This window comes from Poecilia formosa, unplaced genomic scaffold, assembly GCF_000485575.1.
Source record: "Poecilia formosa unplaced genomic scaffold, Poecilia_formosa-5.1.2 Scaffold7, whole genome shotgun sequence".
NCBI lineage: Eukaryota > Metazoa > Chordata > Actinopteri > Cyprinodontiformes > Poeciliidae > Poecilia > Poecilia formosa.
This window is the reverse complement of record NW_006799946.1, coordinates 1,157,648-1,173,981: the sequence shown is the minus strand read 5'-3', so window position 1 is coordinate 1,173,981 and position 16,334 is coordinate 1,157,648. Positions and strand designations below refer to the sequence as shown.

At 41.0% G+C, this 16,334-nt stretch overlaps 1 protein-coding gene across 11 annotated transcripts in view; it reads left to right on the top strand.

Moving 5' to 3' along the window:
• Nucleotides 1–16,334, top strand: part of LOC103151000 (SRC kinase signaling inhibitor 1-like) — a 107,341-nt gene that overhangs the window by 70,931 nt on the left and 20,076 nt on the right. For 10 of the 11 annotated variants that reach the window (XM_016681046.1, XM_016681025.1, XM_016681041.1 and 7 more), the window contains 8 exons: nt 4,910–5,111; nt 6,505–6,634; nt 8,522–8,693; nt 11,213–12,120; nt 13,782–13,871; nt 14,130–14,170; nt 14,397–14,420; nt 15,879–16,039. In XM_016681046.1, coding sequence (XP_016536532.1) covers nt 4,910–5,111; nt 6,505–6,634; nt 8,522–8,693; nt 11,213–12,120; nt 13,782–13,871; nt 14,130–14,170; nt 14,397–14,420; nt 15,879–16,039 — 1,728 coding nt within the window. The remainder of the gene's footprint in view (nt 1–4,909; nt 5,112–6,504; nt 6,635–8,521; nt 8,694–11,212; nt 12,121–13,781; nt 13,872–14,129; nt 14,171–14,396; nt 14,421–15,878; nt 16,040–16,334) is intronic. The other variant, XM_016681036.1, reaches the window with a different exon arrangement.

Sequence of the window (16,334 nt, the reverse complement as noted above, 5' to 3'; positions counted from 1 at the left end):
TCATAGCATATGGTCCAGTCAAAGACCAGACCTAATTCCAAATTAGCTGCAAGTCTTGACAATTGCTGTCTATACTGTCTGACTGAGCTTCAGCTAATTTACAGAGAAGAAATGGGCAAAAGATTGTAGCTTTAATATACAAAGCTGGTAGAGGTACACGAGGTACTGTGTTACAGACGGCTGGATTTAAATAGTCTTGTCATGTTTTTAATTGGAAAATACTATCCTTAGTCTTCAAAATTATGCCTTATGTCAGTTTGTCTGATAAAATCCCAATAGAATACTGTGAAATTTGTGGTAGTTAAAGTAGTAACAAGTTCAAGGACTGTGCATGTGTAGTTTCCCATAGGAATACCTGGAAAAGAATTTGAACAGGAACATTCTCCTCTCACTTAAAAACAAGTGCCCTTGAGCAAGTCGACTAACCCAAAGCTCCTCTGCAGAAATTGGAGGACCTCTGATCTAAATCAGGAAGCTTGTGTGTGGACGTGTCATGTTTTCCTTCACCTGTTTTTCCTCCCTCAGGATGTTGTAAAGATGCTTAGCCTGTCCACTCGCATCACACAGCAAGCGTCTCATTACAAAACGCCTCTTCATATGACATGACACAGAGGTGCGCAGCAGAACATGCCGGTTGATGTTGGAGCCTCAGATGCTCTGTGATTAGTGTCACAGGAAAGGAATGCCACGGTGTGTCGAGGTAATCTCCGTGAAATCTCAATTAGGGGGCGTGGCCGGTGGGAGGCGGTTGGCATGTTACAGCTGTGCACAGCTGTCTCCATCAATCAAGCCTCTGTTTTAGTTGCTGAGAATCCTTTATCTGAATAGCTGCCTGAGGTTTTTAAGGGAGAGGTGATAATACAGTTATAAAAGGCTGAAGATGATGCTGGAAGGAGAGGTAAGGATTAGCAGAACACAATTCAATACAGTACTGTGTTAATTCACAATTTATTTTGGATTAATTTAGGGTTTAAATTGAACCTCCTCCTAGTGTGATAGATCATATTTAAATTGGTTTCTTGCTCGGTTGTCTTTTAGGTGTTGATGCAGAACTGGTCCAACAACTGAATGTTGCAGAGCTCAGAGTTGGCCTAACAAAAAAGGTTACTCTTAAAATGATCAGCTACTTCACTGAATGGGGGGAAAAAGAGCCCACAGTTCAGAGAAAATGGGTTTAAAGATCTTTAGAAAGCCTCAAACTGTGGATCAGGATTATTGTATTTGATCTGGCTCCATGGATTTAACATTTACAGAAAGTAGGAATGTCTCCAAATTCTGTCCAGAATTGACAGGAATTGATTGTGTGTGTGAAACTTCACATTGCTTTTAACCACAGAACTTTGTACTAATGGTACTTAAGTTGTTTAAAAAATTATTTAGTGTAGATTGTGCTCTTTTCTTTTTTTTTTTTTTAACGGTAGCACAGTTAACTGATCTCATCAGGCTATTGAGTTTCTCTTTTCCTGCCTGTTTTCTATTCAATAGCTCTTTGTTACAGTTGTTCTGGACGGCCTCATGGGAACGTTGCTGCATGTAAATGTTGGTTAATTCATGGTTTCATCTTTTCCTCTATTTTTCTGACTAAAGACTTTTATGGAAGAATTCATGCCATTCTCCACCTCTGACCATGAACACCAAAATCAAGGTTTATACATTTTTTGTTTTATTTTTCTTTAGGACTATTATTTTAAAAGGACCTGTAAAAATCATCTTTCAATGCAATGAAGGACTTTATGAATTTCTAATTAGAATGGCTTTAGCTGATTGCATCCTCTTCCGAAAAGATGCAGCATTTGGATAGTACACAAAATATTTAGTATTTTTGGTATATTTAGAAGTGACAGTTATTGTGAAGGGGACATTTTTCAAAAATACTTAAGTTCTTTTAATTATAATTCTAAAGGCTCCTTTTTAATTTGATGTTTCTTCAACAAGTTAAATTCAGCAGACAGGGTATTTAATACAAAGTATTTATTGTGATTGAAGACTGAGCCGATTATAAAAGATCAGTAATAATCATTTGTTTTTATTGTCTAGTTATTATAAGCAGGGGTATATAGAACATTTGTTTCATTAGTGTTGCTTCTAAAAACCTGAGCTGCCCGAAAAGTTGGTGAGTTCGTATTAAGTCCAGAGAAAAAATGTTTCAAAGGTTAAGAGGTTGAACCTCAATGAGGTCAAACTGTTGGACCTTTAATGAACAAACTCCAGAACAGGAAGCTCTGCAGTGAGCTCTATATAATCCTGTTTGGCACAGCCGCTGCAGGACTCTTGGTAATCACAACAGCAATGACACTGAGCCAACAATGTCACCCTGACAGGCTGATGGAAGAACAGGAAAGTTTATTACCCCACTGATTATTATCAGATAACCTTTACAGTTGGCGATGTTGCTCATTTTCCAACCTCGGTTTGGTTTTTCAGCACTGAAGTAATGAGCTGGAAAAGGAAAAATTGTGAGGGTAGAAGAAAACCACATTTTCAGTCTTACCTTTGGGTTAATTTATACCCTTTTACATCCTGGGTGTCACCATCAGGTGTTGGCAAGCAGTTCTAATCCACCTCATTTACTTTTGGCACTCCTCTTCAGATCTCTGTTGGAGTCAGGGGGGGTGTGATTAATAGGAGAGATGGTTTGAAAGTCATCCTTCCCTCTCTGTTCTGCTCTGCGTCTATGAAGCTTGCTTTCTTTAACTCCAATATCCTAGGGTGGTAGTTCAGGTACTAAAGATTGTTAGATGCTAATTAGCTGCTAAAACAATAGTTTGTCGATGCAATGGTTATGTATCACAACTGTCCGAAAGTTAAAAAGCAAAAATCCTTCCAGCTGCACATCACCCAAAAACTGAGAATTGTCCAAAAATATAATGCCAAACGGCAAAACAATTATAAACCAAAGTCTTAAAAAAGAATGAATCAGAACAAATGTGGCAGAGCCACTCCAACATGCTTCCACCATGAGTGACGCAATTCTAGAGAACAAACGTTCCAAGATAAAATTAAAACAAAGCAGATTTTGTCCTACTGGGACTTTAACCAATACTAAGATCGAGCATTTGAAAACAAAACAAGTGTTGTGAAATGAATAATGGATATGTTTGGATAGTAGATGCTGTGCGTCTGTTTCTTCTCTAAAAGGCTCTGGAAAGACATTAGACTGATTTTGTCTCATACACCCCAAAACACAAGACCAACTTAAAATGAAATCTGTTGGATTCCACCAAAAAACTGAAATAAGGTCATCACTGGATCTTTCATCAAAGTTGTTAATTTGGCTGGATTGCATTGTAGTTATGCACTGCTTTTCAGCTTAATACACAAAACAAGTACCATCTACTGATTATTATTCTTTTAACTGCAACCAAATTAACATTACTTTTGAAGGTTCACTGAGTTTTACTATTAGTGTAAAACTCAGTGAGTTTAACTAACAGATTACTCTCCTTAAACCTCAACTTAAAGAGAGTCGGCGCAAATCTAACAGAAAGTACACGTGTAATTGAATTTAAACTGAAGAATGCAATGCCTAATTTTCATTACTTCATTTCACAGTTTATTCTCCCCCTTTCTTAAATTCTCTAGTGTCTTTACGGTTGGGTGAGCTCTGACTCAAACCTTTATCTGCTCCTCCTCTTCTTCACAGTTCACTAAATAGAAACGTAATGATTTCCAGTTGCTGTGTTCCCTTTCCTTCAGTAGCTCATGTCTTGTATAACTGAAAGCAGAAGGTGTGCATATGGCTGTCGAACCTGTTCTGAAACCTTAGCTCTTCAAACATGTGAGAGGTGGCTCATATAATTCAGTCATGCTGTCTGTTACTGTTAACAGATGTGTTTTTCTGATCTCTATTTAAGTGGAACTAGAGAATCCCTCAGAGGTGCTTAGCAGCGCTACGCTAGGATCTACGTTTTATGTTTTTCGTGGCATGATTCTTGGTGTCTCTTCCATGTTTGCTCGCTGATGCGTGTCTGAACGTCGTGGCTCTCCCTTCTGTAATTTCATGAAGTTCAACAACACCCACAAACCATATGTGAAAACGAATCTCAGACCTCAGCTAGACAGCCTGTGAATCCAGGCTCTCTGGGAGCTCATTACTGGACTCTTTGGGCTGGAAAATGTCCGTCAGTAAGGATTCATTAAAAGCCAGCAGAAGCGTCTGGTTGTGCTATAATGAGAGGTCCTTCAATATTAGGTTCCCCCAAGGGTTCAGATTAGACAGGTGAAGTATCACTGGAAATCTGGGTTACCAGTTAAGGTCATTAACTTTACATTGCTGATGTTTGCTGACTCGGTTACTGAGCATTTTGTGGCAAATTTCCTTGGGTCTGTTCGACTCCAGGCACAGAAATTCATTTAGGTCCATTTAGTTTCTTGCTGGTGAAACATTTTATTATAACATAACTGCTGCTGTCTCTTCTGGCCTCCTTTATCTGCTCCTACGTTCTTTTAATTTAAAAACATTGTTCCAACAGTTTCTGTGGGTTTTTCCCCCTCCTCATTAGGGTGGATCATTCTGAATGGACTGTTTGATTGCAGCGCTGAGTTGACCCGCTTCAGTTAACCTGACAGGCAGTGCAGCTCTAATTTTATCTCCAGGATTTGTGTCTGATTTTTCTCTTCGAGATTAAATGTTTTGTGTGGCTTTTTTCCTTTGAATAAATTTTTCGATATCATTGTTTGCTTGTGTTCTTCAGCACCGTCTGTGATGTTTTGGACCATTTATTGTCTTCCTCAGGTCTCAACATGTTAAATGTTCAATCTCATGACGGGATAATTGGGAAAATTACTGGAGAAAACCTTTTCCCTCTGAAAGCAAAATGTCGTATCTTATTGTGGGTTTGAAATCATGATGCAGCATCGACCCTTTTTCCTGTGCACTCAGATTCTTTCCTTCTCTCCTGTTTTTCAGAGCCGTACGCCCCGCGTGACCCGACTCAGCCCAACTCAACCGGCTCTCGCAGACCAGGCCAGCAGGGTTTCTTTTGCCTCAGCTGAAAATCTGGAGACCATGTCCGAACCCGACATCCCCATCGGCTTCAACCGGATGAACCGGCTTCGCCAGAGTCTTCCACTGGCCCGCTCGTCTAGCCAGGCCAAACTGCGGGCACCAGGTCGGGCCAGTGTGCTTCTGTTAAATCGGCATCAGAAAGTTCCATATTTTTAGTCCTCATGTTACTAAGCACGTAAAGGGCTTAGTCTCAATGAACTTGTTACATATTGAAGCTTGTAACAGGAAGTATGGCTTGTCTTCACACATTAAAGGAGAAGGCATATACTCAAGAAGATGAGAGCGGAGCTCGGTGTAGCTGCAGTGAGATGAACCACAGTACTACTGGAATAAAGCACAGATGTTTGGTCATAATCCAAAGTGCAATGTTAAGAGACAATTAATTGCAGAACACAACGCAAACCATTTAAACTCTGTTGTGTTGCAGTAAATGGACCTTCCAGTAATTCAGTCGTCCATTAAATTCCTTTGTATTCCAAATTATTCTACAGTCAAATGTGAGGCCATCTGTTTAACAGCTGATGCTTGGAAATAACTGGGAAATGGGCTGAGAAGAGAAAACTAAACTGTTTGTGTATTTGAACATCCCCTGCTGTAGATAAATTGAAGACCCCTCTGATATTTTTGACTTAACTCTCTGTGGAATCCTTACAGCAAATTTAGGAGTCCCTGTGAGCAGACAGTCATCCAAAGGTTTCACGAAATATTTAACCAGATTTAAAAATGATTTTTCCAGTTAAGTCAACTGTAAGTGGCGATGAGTTTGGTAGTTATCACTAATTGGGCTTGAACTTTATAAATGTTCTTACTTTGAAGACTGGATCCTACAAATCCTTCTTTAAGTTGGTCTTTGCTCACTTTATTCAGGCTGACAAGTTCTTCTTGGTATCAGCTAAAGTTGGTAAGATGTGACGTGTTTTAATGCCAACGATCCTGCAGCATAAGTTGCCTTGACCAATCAACAGCTTATCACACAAATTCCCCCCTGGGCTAAAAGTGAATTATGGATTTTATTGACAGCTTAGTTCTGTTTTTTGAACACATACCAGTCTGTCTTCAAATGATCCTGTCAGGCCGTGTGTCGTATCTGATTAATGGCTTCGTCAAAAAGAAAATTCATCTCTAGAACAACTCCCCTCCAGCATCTGAGGAGGAGGACGGTGCAGCATTTTGTTAGACTGAAACAGTTCAGTTATTGTGATTTTTGTTTTTTTTGTTGTTTTGTTAGCATGTATGTCAAGACCATTTTCTAAGCAGTTTCTGACTGTGACAGCTATGATGCTTTAACTGAATAATTCATTTCCAATGCTACAAACCAAATGTCAGTTTGTGGCAGAGCTTCTGAGGCCTAAGCTTGCTCTAAATCACACCAAAACAAACTCAACATATTTTATGTTGGGATTACTAAAATTGAAAAGATAAATTAGGTGATTTTTTTTTTCTCTGCCTCCTGGTTCTCCCTCATTGCTTCTCCTCCTCCTCCTCCATCTTTGCAGGAATCCTCTTCCTCCAGCTCGGGGAGGAAATTCGCAGGGTGCACCTGACCCATGAGCTGACCAGCCTGGACACCCTGAGGGCCCTCATTGTTCACATGTTCCCCCAGAGGCTCACCATGGCCATGCTCAGGTAGGCACGGATGACTCACAGATATGAACACATTATTACCACATTGAGATGTTTATCGATCTGTTTAAGATGACGCTTCAACCTCTGCAGCGCTACATTTACACTTCATTTAGTTCCATTTGTATAAATCAATCTCAGATCAGGAGGCTCACAAATACAAAAACAACGGTGAGTAAAATGAAAGTTTATCGGGCTAAGCCTTTAAGCAAAGGTTTAAGCAAACCTTATGTTGCTTTTGAATAGGAGAATCAGATCTGTTCAGTAGTGATTGAAAGTTAGGTCAAACCTGAGTTTAAGTTGTACAGAATTTATGAAAATTTTTTTTTTTTTTAAAAATCATGTTTGAAAAATGGACCAAGGCTTTGGTCTCTTTCATCTTAACTTCATTATAAAAAAAAAAGCTTGATAAATTGTAATAAGAAATTGCCACAGATGCTCATCTAACCTCTCTGGCTTTGTGAGCAAAAGGCATTCCCGCAGCATTATGCATGCACCAACGTGTCTTGCCATGATGTAAAATTTGTGTCTAGGTTGATTTGCTAATTTTCCAGAAACCATATTTGCATGTTGACCCAATAGTGCAAGAGGTGTGTGTGTGTGTGTGGGGGGGGGGGGGCTGGAAAAAACTTTTTAGTTTTCAACTGTGTATGCTTTTTTTTTTTATCATAAAATTCTAATAAATCAAGGACTAGTGGTCAACTTGTGATATTAAAGGAGTCATTATACTTTGCAAACCGCATTGCATGAGTGTTGCAGCCTATGGTCAGGAAGGAGAACTGAAGTTTGTGGGGTTGATGACATGCTTAGTGATAAAGTCGAGGCAGGATGCACAGCAACATGTTTATTCATCTCTTTTTGAAAACCATTTTAAGTTAAAGACCAGCATCCCATCCGTCTCTTTCTTATCTACTGCCATGTTTGGAGTGACAGCTTAAAATCACAGTTGGTGTAAACCAGTGGTCCCCAAACTTTTTCCTGTGAGGGCCACATAACTTTTCCCTTCTCTGGTGGGGGACTGGAAATTGTTGAGGGGGGGGGTTCTCGATTGATTTTTACCCAGAAAGCACATGGGCAAAACCCATGAGTGAAACGGTCACTGGGACTGACTAGTATATATTCCATTGAGGGAATGTAACTTTAACATATTAATTTCTCATATATTAACATAAAGGCCCGTTTTGAAGTATAAGCTGCTACTTGCAGGCATCGCTTCGAAGAATTCAACCTGGAATGCGGCGTTCATAACAGACACGTGTGTTTATCTGCTCTACCGCTAGCAAACAACCGTACTGATAACATAAAAGTCAAGCAGTTCCCTAAAAGTCCAACAGATGGCAGCAATGCGCCATGCAAAACAAAACACCCACAATTTACAGGACACACTTCCTGCTAAAGAGCCCCCTGGTGGTTGAAGAAAAATCCACTTATAAACCGGAAAATACAACAAATGAAAAAAAAAAAATCTGAATGTTCTCTGGTATTGTTCAGGGGGCCGGACCAAATGTGGAGGCGGGCCGGATCTGGCCCGCGGGCCGTAGCTTGGGGACCCCTGGTGTAAACTGACAAAATGATGAACAAAGGCTTGATGCCATCCTTCTCCAAACAATGTGGTCAAAACAACATTTCCATCAAGATGTTAATTATAGATCGTCTGTGTAATCTGATGACATTTAACCATTGCAGACTTAGCATTACATTTCTGATGCTAGGAGGCAGTTCTCAGTTAACTGTTTCATTACAGGCGCCTCAAGCAGGTAAAGATCTTTCATTTATCTGTGAGTGAATCTTCATCACTGTGCATTAGCGACTAACTGGGGCTCAAATTGTCTTTCCAGGCATTGTTTACCATTGATTTTCATTTTTTTTTTCATGATTATTGATCTGCAGGTCCCCCAGCACAGCTCTACTAATCAAGGATGAGACCCGTAACGTCTTTTATGAGCTGGAGGACCCACGGGATGTCCAGGACCGCTGCGTAATTAAAATCTACTGCAAAGAGCCCATCTACGGCACTTACCCTGGACACCACAATCCCCACATCGCCAACGGAGACTTGAGAGTAAGTGTTCAGTCGACCAAATTATTAAAATATTGACGATTTTACGCCAACATTGTAATCGACATGAATATTTCTCAGCTAACAGAATATTGTGGCGGCATAGAACCATCCAGATTGAGTAACAATTAGCACTAAAAGTCAGAATTCCCCCTACTCAAAAGCTCCCTTATCCCCTGCTGCGTCACTGTTTACAAACACTGCTTGGTGTTACGTAACGTCTCAGAGCTGAATTGGTTTGCCTCCATTGTGAATCACGTGACCTTTTTCCTGGACCAGTTCCAGGCTGTCACATCTTCGGCGCTGACTTGGCTGGACGCCAGCACACTACAGAAGAAAACACTGTTTCACAATGACACACGAGCAGACCAGCTTATCTTACCTCACGAATCAAAATGTTTGTATTCCTGCACCTGAAATGTGCTTGAATTAAATGCGATATACCTATTCTGGAGAGAAGGGGAAGGCAGGCAGTGAATGACCAAGGACCGCAAATGCATTCGGGACTGTAGCCTCACCATACACTGAGCCATGTAGAGCCTTCAGTAATATATACTTCCATTTTTTTTATTTTCAGTATTACTCAAAATGCTGGTTGTATGAAGTGCAACAAGAGCCGGTAGGCGACTCGGTCCCTTCTCCATCCTCCCCATTCACTCTTAAACAGGCGCCACTAGAGCTGAGAAAATCTTAAGGTATACACGCAGCAAATAATAGCCTGGTTATCATAATAACTGGTCTTTAAAATCCTGCCTTACATGTATTGCTTACAAATGACACAGTGGGGGGAAAAAAAATAGGTAAGAATTCTAGCTCTTACAAACTTGTTCATCTTTACAACATCCTGCTATCCTCATTAAATCGTTATGTGTATTAAAACAACTTGTTCACACACTCGGTCTGATTGCATTGCTTCCTCTGTAAAGAGGACATCAGGGTCAAAATTGTAGACTTGAGAGACGGACTATGCCAGTTTGTGTATCCATTCAGCCAACCAGCTATCCATCTTACTTTTCATTCAATTATCCTTCTATTTTTCTGTCCAGCTGTTGGTTTACTTGCATATCTAATTTTTAGTTCTCTGCAAACCTACACTTTAATTGCTGTCTTATGAATGACCCACAAAAAAAAAAAAAAGTTGGCTTTAAACTCATTCATCTTTTATGTGTTTAAATAAAACTGGGACAACTTGAGCCATTACCAGCAATTACAGAAGTATTTAATATTTGCTGTTCTTACAGGAAGAAATCAGTTCTAAACAGATGAATGACATTGCAGAGAGGCAGACATATGCTGTGCTCACTCAGTGTAAAGTGAATCTGCATGTTAAACAGCTGAAGTGAATTAAGAGCTGAAGGCGAAGAGTGTTTGCTGAGTCCTATGCAGCCGAACAGCTCCGAGGCTTGTTGTTTACATGCCTGTGTGTCTGATTCCGTTTCTGCCTGCCGCTGAGGTGCAGCTGCCCGCTAATGTTCTGGAGGTCAGCTGTTCCCACGGGATCCGCCGCCGCCTTCAGCTCTGCTCTGAAATCTTCAGAGCGTTTTACATCCTTATCGAACAGGCAGCTTTGCCTCGAGTTTTATGTGTGTAAAGTACATTGGCTGCTGCTCCTGTTGTCAAGGTGAGGACTGAGAAGTTTGTGTGTGTGTGTGTGTGGGGGGGGGGTTTATTGAACTCCTGACTGTACAGCTCAGATTATTCCCTGATTGCAGAGCACAAAAGCATGACCAAGACTGCTGAGGCCAATCCAGGCCCTGTGCCTGGAGGGCAGGAGATGGTTGGGAAGAAGATTGATTGGTAGATTTTTCTCACAGAGAGATCGGCCAGCTTTAAAACGGCTCCACAGGACAAACTTTTGGGACTGCAGACTACATGGGGGTAATAATATGTCGGTATGTCCTCAGCATAGTTAAAGAGAGTAGCTGTTGCTAAGATACAAGATAAAATATGATGTCAGCTGTGAGACTATCCTCAGGGTGTTGTTGCAGGAGTCCTCTGGGTTATGTGGAAATATTGGCGTTTCAATTTGCATAGTCTCCTGGAGACAGCTTTGTGCGTCATGAGCAATTACAGTGTTGTCTTCTTTTGTTTTCTTGCCTCATCCATTACTTTTGTCTACTAAGCCTGTGCTGATTTCAGAGCTGCTCATCTTTCATTGCCTTCCTCTCTGAAATTTAAGACTGATGCCAAAAGATGTCCTTTGTATTCTCGGTCAATAAACTATCAGTTGGAAGAGGCAGTTTGGTGTTCCCTGATGATCAGAAAGTAGCAGCCATGAAAGTTACGGTGAACTCAGACTTGCTGTAAACTGTGATGGTGGTATTATGAGCAGTTTTCATTCATTTTAATGGACAAAATTGTATGATGTTTCACAATTGCTTGGAAAATAATAGAGTACTGATCTTTAAACAATTTTCCTTTCACCTACTGTTGCAGATCATAACACACTGAGCTGTATTTCTGTCCAGTTTATGAGGAGACTTCCTAATTATCAGTATCTTTGTTTTAATTTTTTTCCTCAGAGGGAAATGGTGCATGCGCCCCAGGACTCTCCATCAAACCGTCGCCTCGGTAACCCCGCCATGTCCTCCCAGCATTCGTCATCCTCTGCTTCACCTCCTCAAGGCTCGCCGTCCCGTGCCCGTCTGCTCTATAGCTCCGGGAGGCCTTCGTCCTACGCGGGGCCGCCCCACCACACCCACTCCCTGCCTCACCCGCACTCCCAGTCCCACCACTCCTCCCCCCTCCAGCAGCCCCAGCTCCACCAGCCCCACCACACCCAGCCGGCCTTCTGTACCTCCTCCAGCGCCATCCTGGAGCGCAGGGATGTGAAGCCTGATGATGAGGTGGGCGGTTCCAGGAGCATGGTGCTGCTGCGAGGAGATGGAGGTGGGATCTACGCAGACCCGTACGCGTTGGGCCCAGACACGAGTCGGCTGAGCCTTGCGGGAGGTCCTCACTCTCCTCTGCCTGCCCGAGCCGACCCCTACGCCTCCTTATACCGCCGCGGGGGAGGACCAGGTCCAGGATCAGTTCGGTCGCTCACCTCTTACTCTGCTGCAGCGTTACAGGGAGAGCTAATGGAAAGCGGCGTTCTCTACAGGACCGGGGGGCCACTGTACAACGACGCCTACACTGCTTCCATGCTGGCAATGGGTCTGAGGGTTCCACCACCCTCTTCTCCTCAGAAGATACCTGATATGAGGGATTCCTACGGGGGGACTATGTCCACTCGCGGTTCTCCAGGGAGGCAGAGTTTAAGAAGGGACTCCGTCACCTCCTCTGTGTTTGGCGACAGCCCCAAAGTCCGGGGCCAAGGTCCAGGGTTGGGTCTGACAGCAGAGCAGCTCTGCCTGATTGGTGGAGGCGACGGAGGAGGCAGCACTGGAGGCTTTGGGTCACCGCTGATGGGGAATGAGACTGAGACCAGGTAGGATGGCGCATACGGAGCCAGTTCAGATTCATGTCGTGTGCAGAGGAAAAGGTAGACTGCATTCATTGCTTTCTCTAACAATACGTGATATGTGTTACTTCAGTCACTGATCCTTACACTGGGGACTAATATTTTTCTGGTCGTTTCAGAAAACGAGCAGATGTATCAACTAAATATTAGTTGATACATTTATTATCAACTAATATTTAGTTGATACTTAATGCAAACAGTATCAACTGTTTGCATTTAGTTTCTGTGCGTTTGGCGGTAACGTTGCGGAAATGTCTAGCCACTGTGTGGTTGGAAGGATTAATATTCATCTTAGGTCAGCTCTCTTCGACCATCTCGTTCCACAGCTCCTCTTAAGGAGAAATCGCTGCATAACAGCTGCTCTAATCTGCTTGATGGGCATTTTATTGAAAGGATTCAACACCTGTCTGATTTGATTCCGGTGTTTGATGTTTCAGAAGTTTCTCTTTTAAATTTTGAATCCAACTTGTCATCATTACTTGGAGTAATCCCACTGAGTAAGTTAGATTTTGTCTCTGCTGTAAGTATGTGAAAACAAAAACTTGATGGAACGCACATTTCGATGAAAACATGGCTAATGTTACTTGGCCAGATAAAGCTGTCGGAGAAATTTGGAAAATGCCAACTGTACCCTTCATGACTATTTTTACATGGTATAAATAATTGATTTATCTGATTTTTTTTTTTTTTAATTAATGTACTTCTGGTTAGTTGCTTACATATTTACTTGGCACGCGGCACATTTTTTTATTTCCTGCCTCCTCTTGTCAATCGTACAAATCTGTGTTTTGGTTTTGTAGGTAGGACATTTAAAGATGTCTACAGACAGATCAGATGTTGAACCACTTGGAATACATGAGCATGAACATCACTGTAAAATTCATTGCACTGGTATTTAAACTTTGATTTGACAAGTCTAATGCGAAAATGACCTTTTTACTATATTTTGCTGATATGGATCTGGTCTGCTTAACTTATTAATATACAACATTTATTAGGTGCACTTTGCTAGTGCCAAGTTGGACCTCCTGTTACCTTCAGAACTGCCTTAAGTCTTCATCACTTAGAAATGAACAAAGCATTGCTCTTCACACCACTCCTGCTCATGTTCAGCGTGAAACCATTCTGAGATTGCTGTGCATCAAAATTTCCAGTAGACCAGCAAATTTTGATATTCTTGTATATGCTCATCCTGCACCAAGGCACTTTGTATTGTCTTGTTGCTGAAAATGTGCTATATAAATAAAATTACCTTACCAACAGGTATTTATTTTTTAACAAATTTCTAAAAATATGAGTATTCTCACAGTTAAGACTTGGGCTCAACTGACAGTAATTGTTTAACATGAAAAAAAGACAAACTTTTTTTTTTTTTTACAGAACTCAAATAAAACAAAACAAAAACCCATCCATTAATTCCTTAGCTGCTTGTGTATGGTCAAGACAGATTACTATTCAGATGCCAAACATAGATTAGTGTCCTGTAATGCATGTCAGTGAATCTGTGATGAATTTAATGCATCGGTATCACCTTGGTAGATAATCTCGTTGCAGCGAGTGCTCTTTATAAAATATGCATGAAATGTCTGTTAGTTACAATATCTTCTGGATTTGTGGTCTGAATCCAGGGAGCGAATGGAGGCGATGGAGAAGCAGATAGCGAGCCTGACGGGGCTGCTGCAGAGAGTACTGACCAGAGCGCCTGAAGCTGAAAGTCCGTAAGTGAAACATGCTTTTGCAACGAAAAAAAAAAGAAAAGCAAGCGTGTGTGTTTACATTAACCTTTGACAGGAATAAATCTGTACTTAACATGTGATGGAACATGTAACAGATCCTTATCGGCTTTGTTTTGCCAGAACTGTTTTTTTTTTTTTTATCAAAAAAGCATGAAACAAGATGAAGCTTTTCCACCATTCAAAAAAAAGAAGGCTGTTTACATGATTTGTTGATGATACTTGGACTTTTCTGTCTTGCAGGGAGAAGCTCGAGTCGGCCAGTGACTGTTCAGGAAATGACCGTAAGTAATCCCTGCTTCCACCTAGTCAAACCTCCAGTGCCCATCGCTGCTACCTCCTGCTGGCCACATAAATTAGCTTTTCTTTCTTTCAGAACAGCCGCCGTTTCATTTTTATCTGCTTATGTCACATGTGATTGTTTTTAATGGCTGTCTTCTTTATTTTTGTCTTATTGTATTGCTGGCTTTCGCTCTTGCTGCTTTGTAACTGCTGCTCATTTTGTTTTAGCTGGACAAACTAAAAAAAAGAAAGGTAGCTACAGTTTGTGTTCCTGAAGTGTCTGAAACGTGTTCCCCTGTCTGCCCGACGCCTGAGTCCCTCATTATTATCCTTTTCTTGGAGATCCATTTGCTTCCAAATGGTCTACATACTTTCCATGTGTTGTCTTAAAAAGACCTGCCTCTCTGACAACTGTTGTCTTTCAAATGTTCCTTGTTTTTTTGTGTGTGTGTTTAAGGTAGAGTTCATGGAGTTGCATTAAATTGACTCAGAGTTTTGTGAGCTTCTGCCTTTTTTTTTGTTGTTGTTTTGAGTGTTTGGTAAATATTACAATATCCACTGATTTTTATGGTTAATTTGTTGCAGTGTAGTTACAATTGCATCTCAATAAATTCTTTCATCTGTCCATTTACCTGTCTCTTTACTTCCGTTCCTCGCCAGTCTATTAATTCACCCATCCATCTTGTAATTTTAATCCAACCATCTTCTAATTTTTATTTATTCCATCCATTCTGTAACTTTTATCTACCGGTTCTGTCCATCAGTCTATCTGTAAATATTCCTGTCTCTCCCATCGGATTCATTTCTCAGTTTGTTCATCCATCCATTTTGTAATTGTAACTTTTCTGTTCATCTACACTTCAATCCATCTGTCAGCCTGCTTATAATCATCCATCCATTCTAGACTGATGGTCAATAAGAAAAATGATCTTGGCTCAGGCTGTAATCTGTGGACTCTTTGTTTCTACTTAATCTAAAATATTTCAGTTCTGCATCTTTATCTGGAGCACTGAGGCCTCAGACAGAAATTTGATGTTTCTCTCCTTGTGCGTCATGATTTGTCAGACGTCACAGTGGCTTCAGCTCTTCTTTGTGTAGCTTTTATCATAGAAAGTTTGGTCAGTTAGACAATGTCACCTTGCCTGCAGAGACTTTGTGACTGAAGTGTTTAAAATATTAATTTGATTTCAGACCTTGCTTCATTTTTTTTTTTAGGTTTAAGTTAATTAAAGTCAGCTTAAATGCAACTCTGTTCTGACTTCCTTTCCATGTTCCTGTTCTGCATGATTCATGTAACCCAACACACCAATTACTGTGGGAGCTTAGCTGTCATTGTCATTTCAGAGGATTATCAGATTTGGAAGCTCTCATGCATTTCGGTTGTCTCTGGACGTTGTTATAACGAGACACTTGAAAATGTTCTTCATTATTGACCTATTTGTCCCTGAAGCCCTCCCATGTTTATTGTTCTGCGTCCCCTCCTGACCTTCAGCACTGATGGATGTTGTCCTGTTTAAATATTTCTAGCAGCAGTGTTCTGCTTCCAGTAGATTAACCTATCGTGATTTTAACATTTAATCTTTAAATCTTTATTTAAAAAAATGAATAAATTCTTTGGGACTATTTCTATCAGCTCTGAATTTTCCCTCAAATGAGCCAAAGCAATAAAGGAGCGTTCGCTAAACTTGCATTTTTGTTTGCGTTGATCAGCTCTGACACCATCTGCTCCCCTGGCTCTGATGCCACCTCCATGTTCGGGGGCCAACCAGCCCGTAGCCGTGTCCCGTATGCAGATGCAGCTCCACCTCCAAGGCCTGCAGCAGAACACCAATGCCCTGCGCAAGCAGCTGTCGCAGCTGCGCAACATGCAGGTGTGGTTGTGGACTGAAAACAGCTGTTCAGTGTTGGGACTCCTTTTTGTTGCCAGTTCTTAAGTACTGTAACACAGTTACAAAACTTATGGAATAACATCATTGGGTCAATATTAAGTAAATAAATGAATGTGGAAACATTCAATGATGATTAAATAATAATAAGTTTCATTTTGTTTGAATGAGCAAAACAAAAATACAAAAACATTTAAAATTAAATTGAGAATGTATGGGGGGGAAAAAGTCATAATTACATAAGACTGTTAAATTTATTGTTGGGTTACTTTTAAAATTC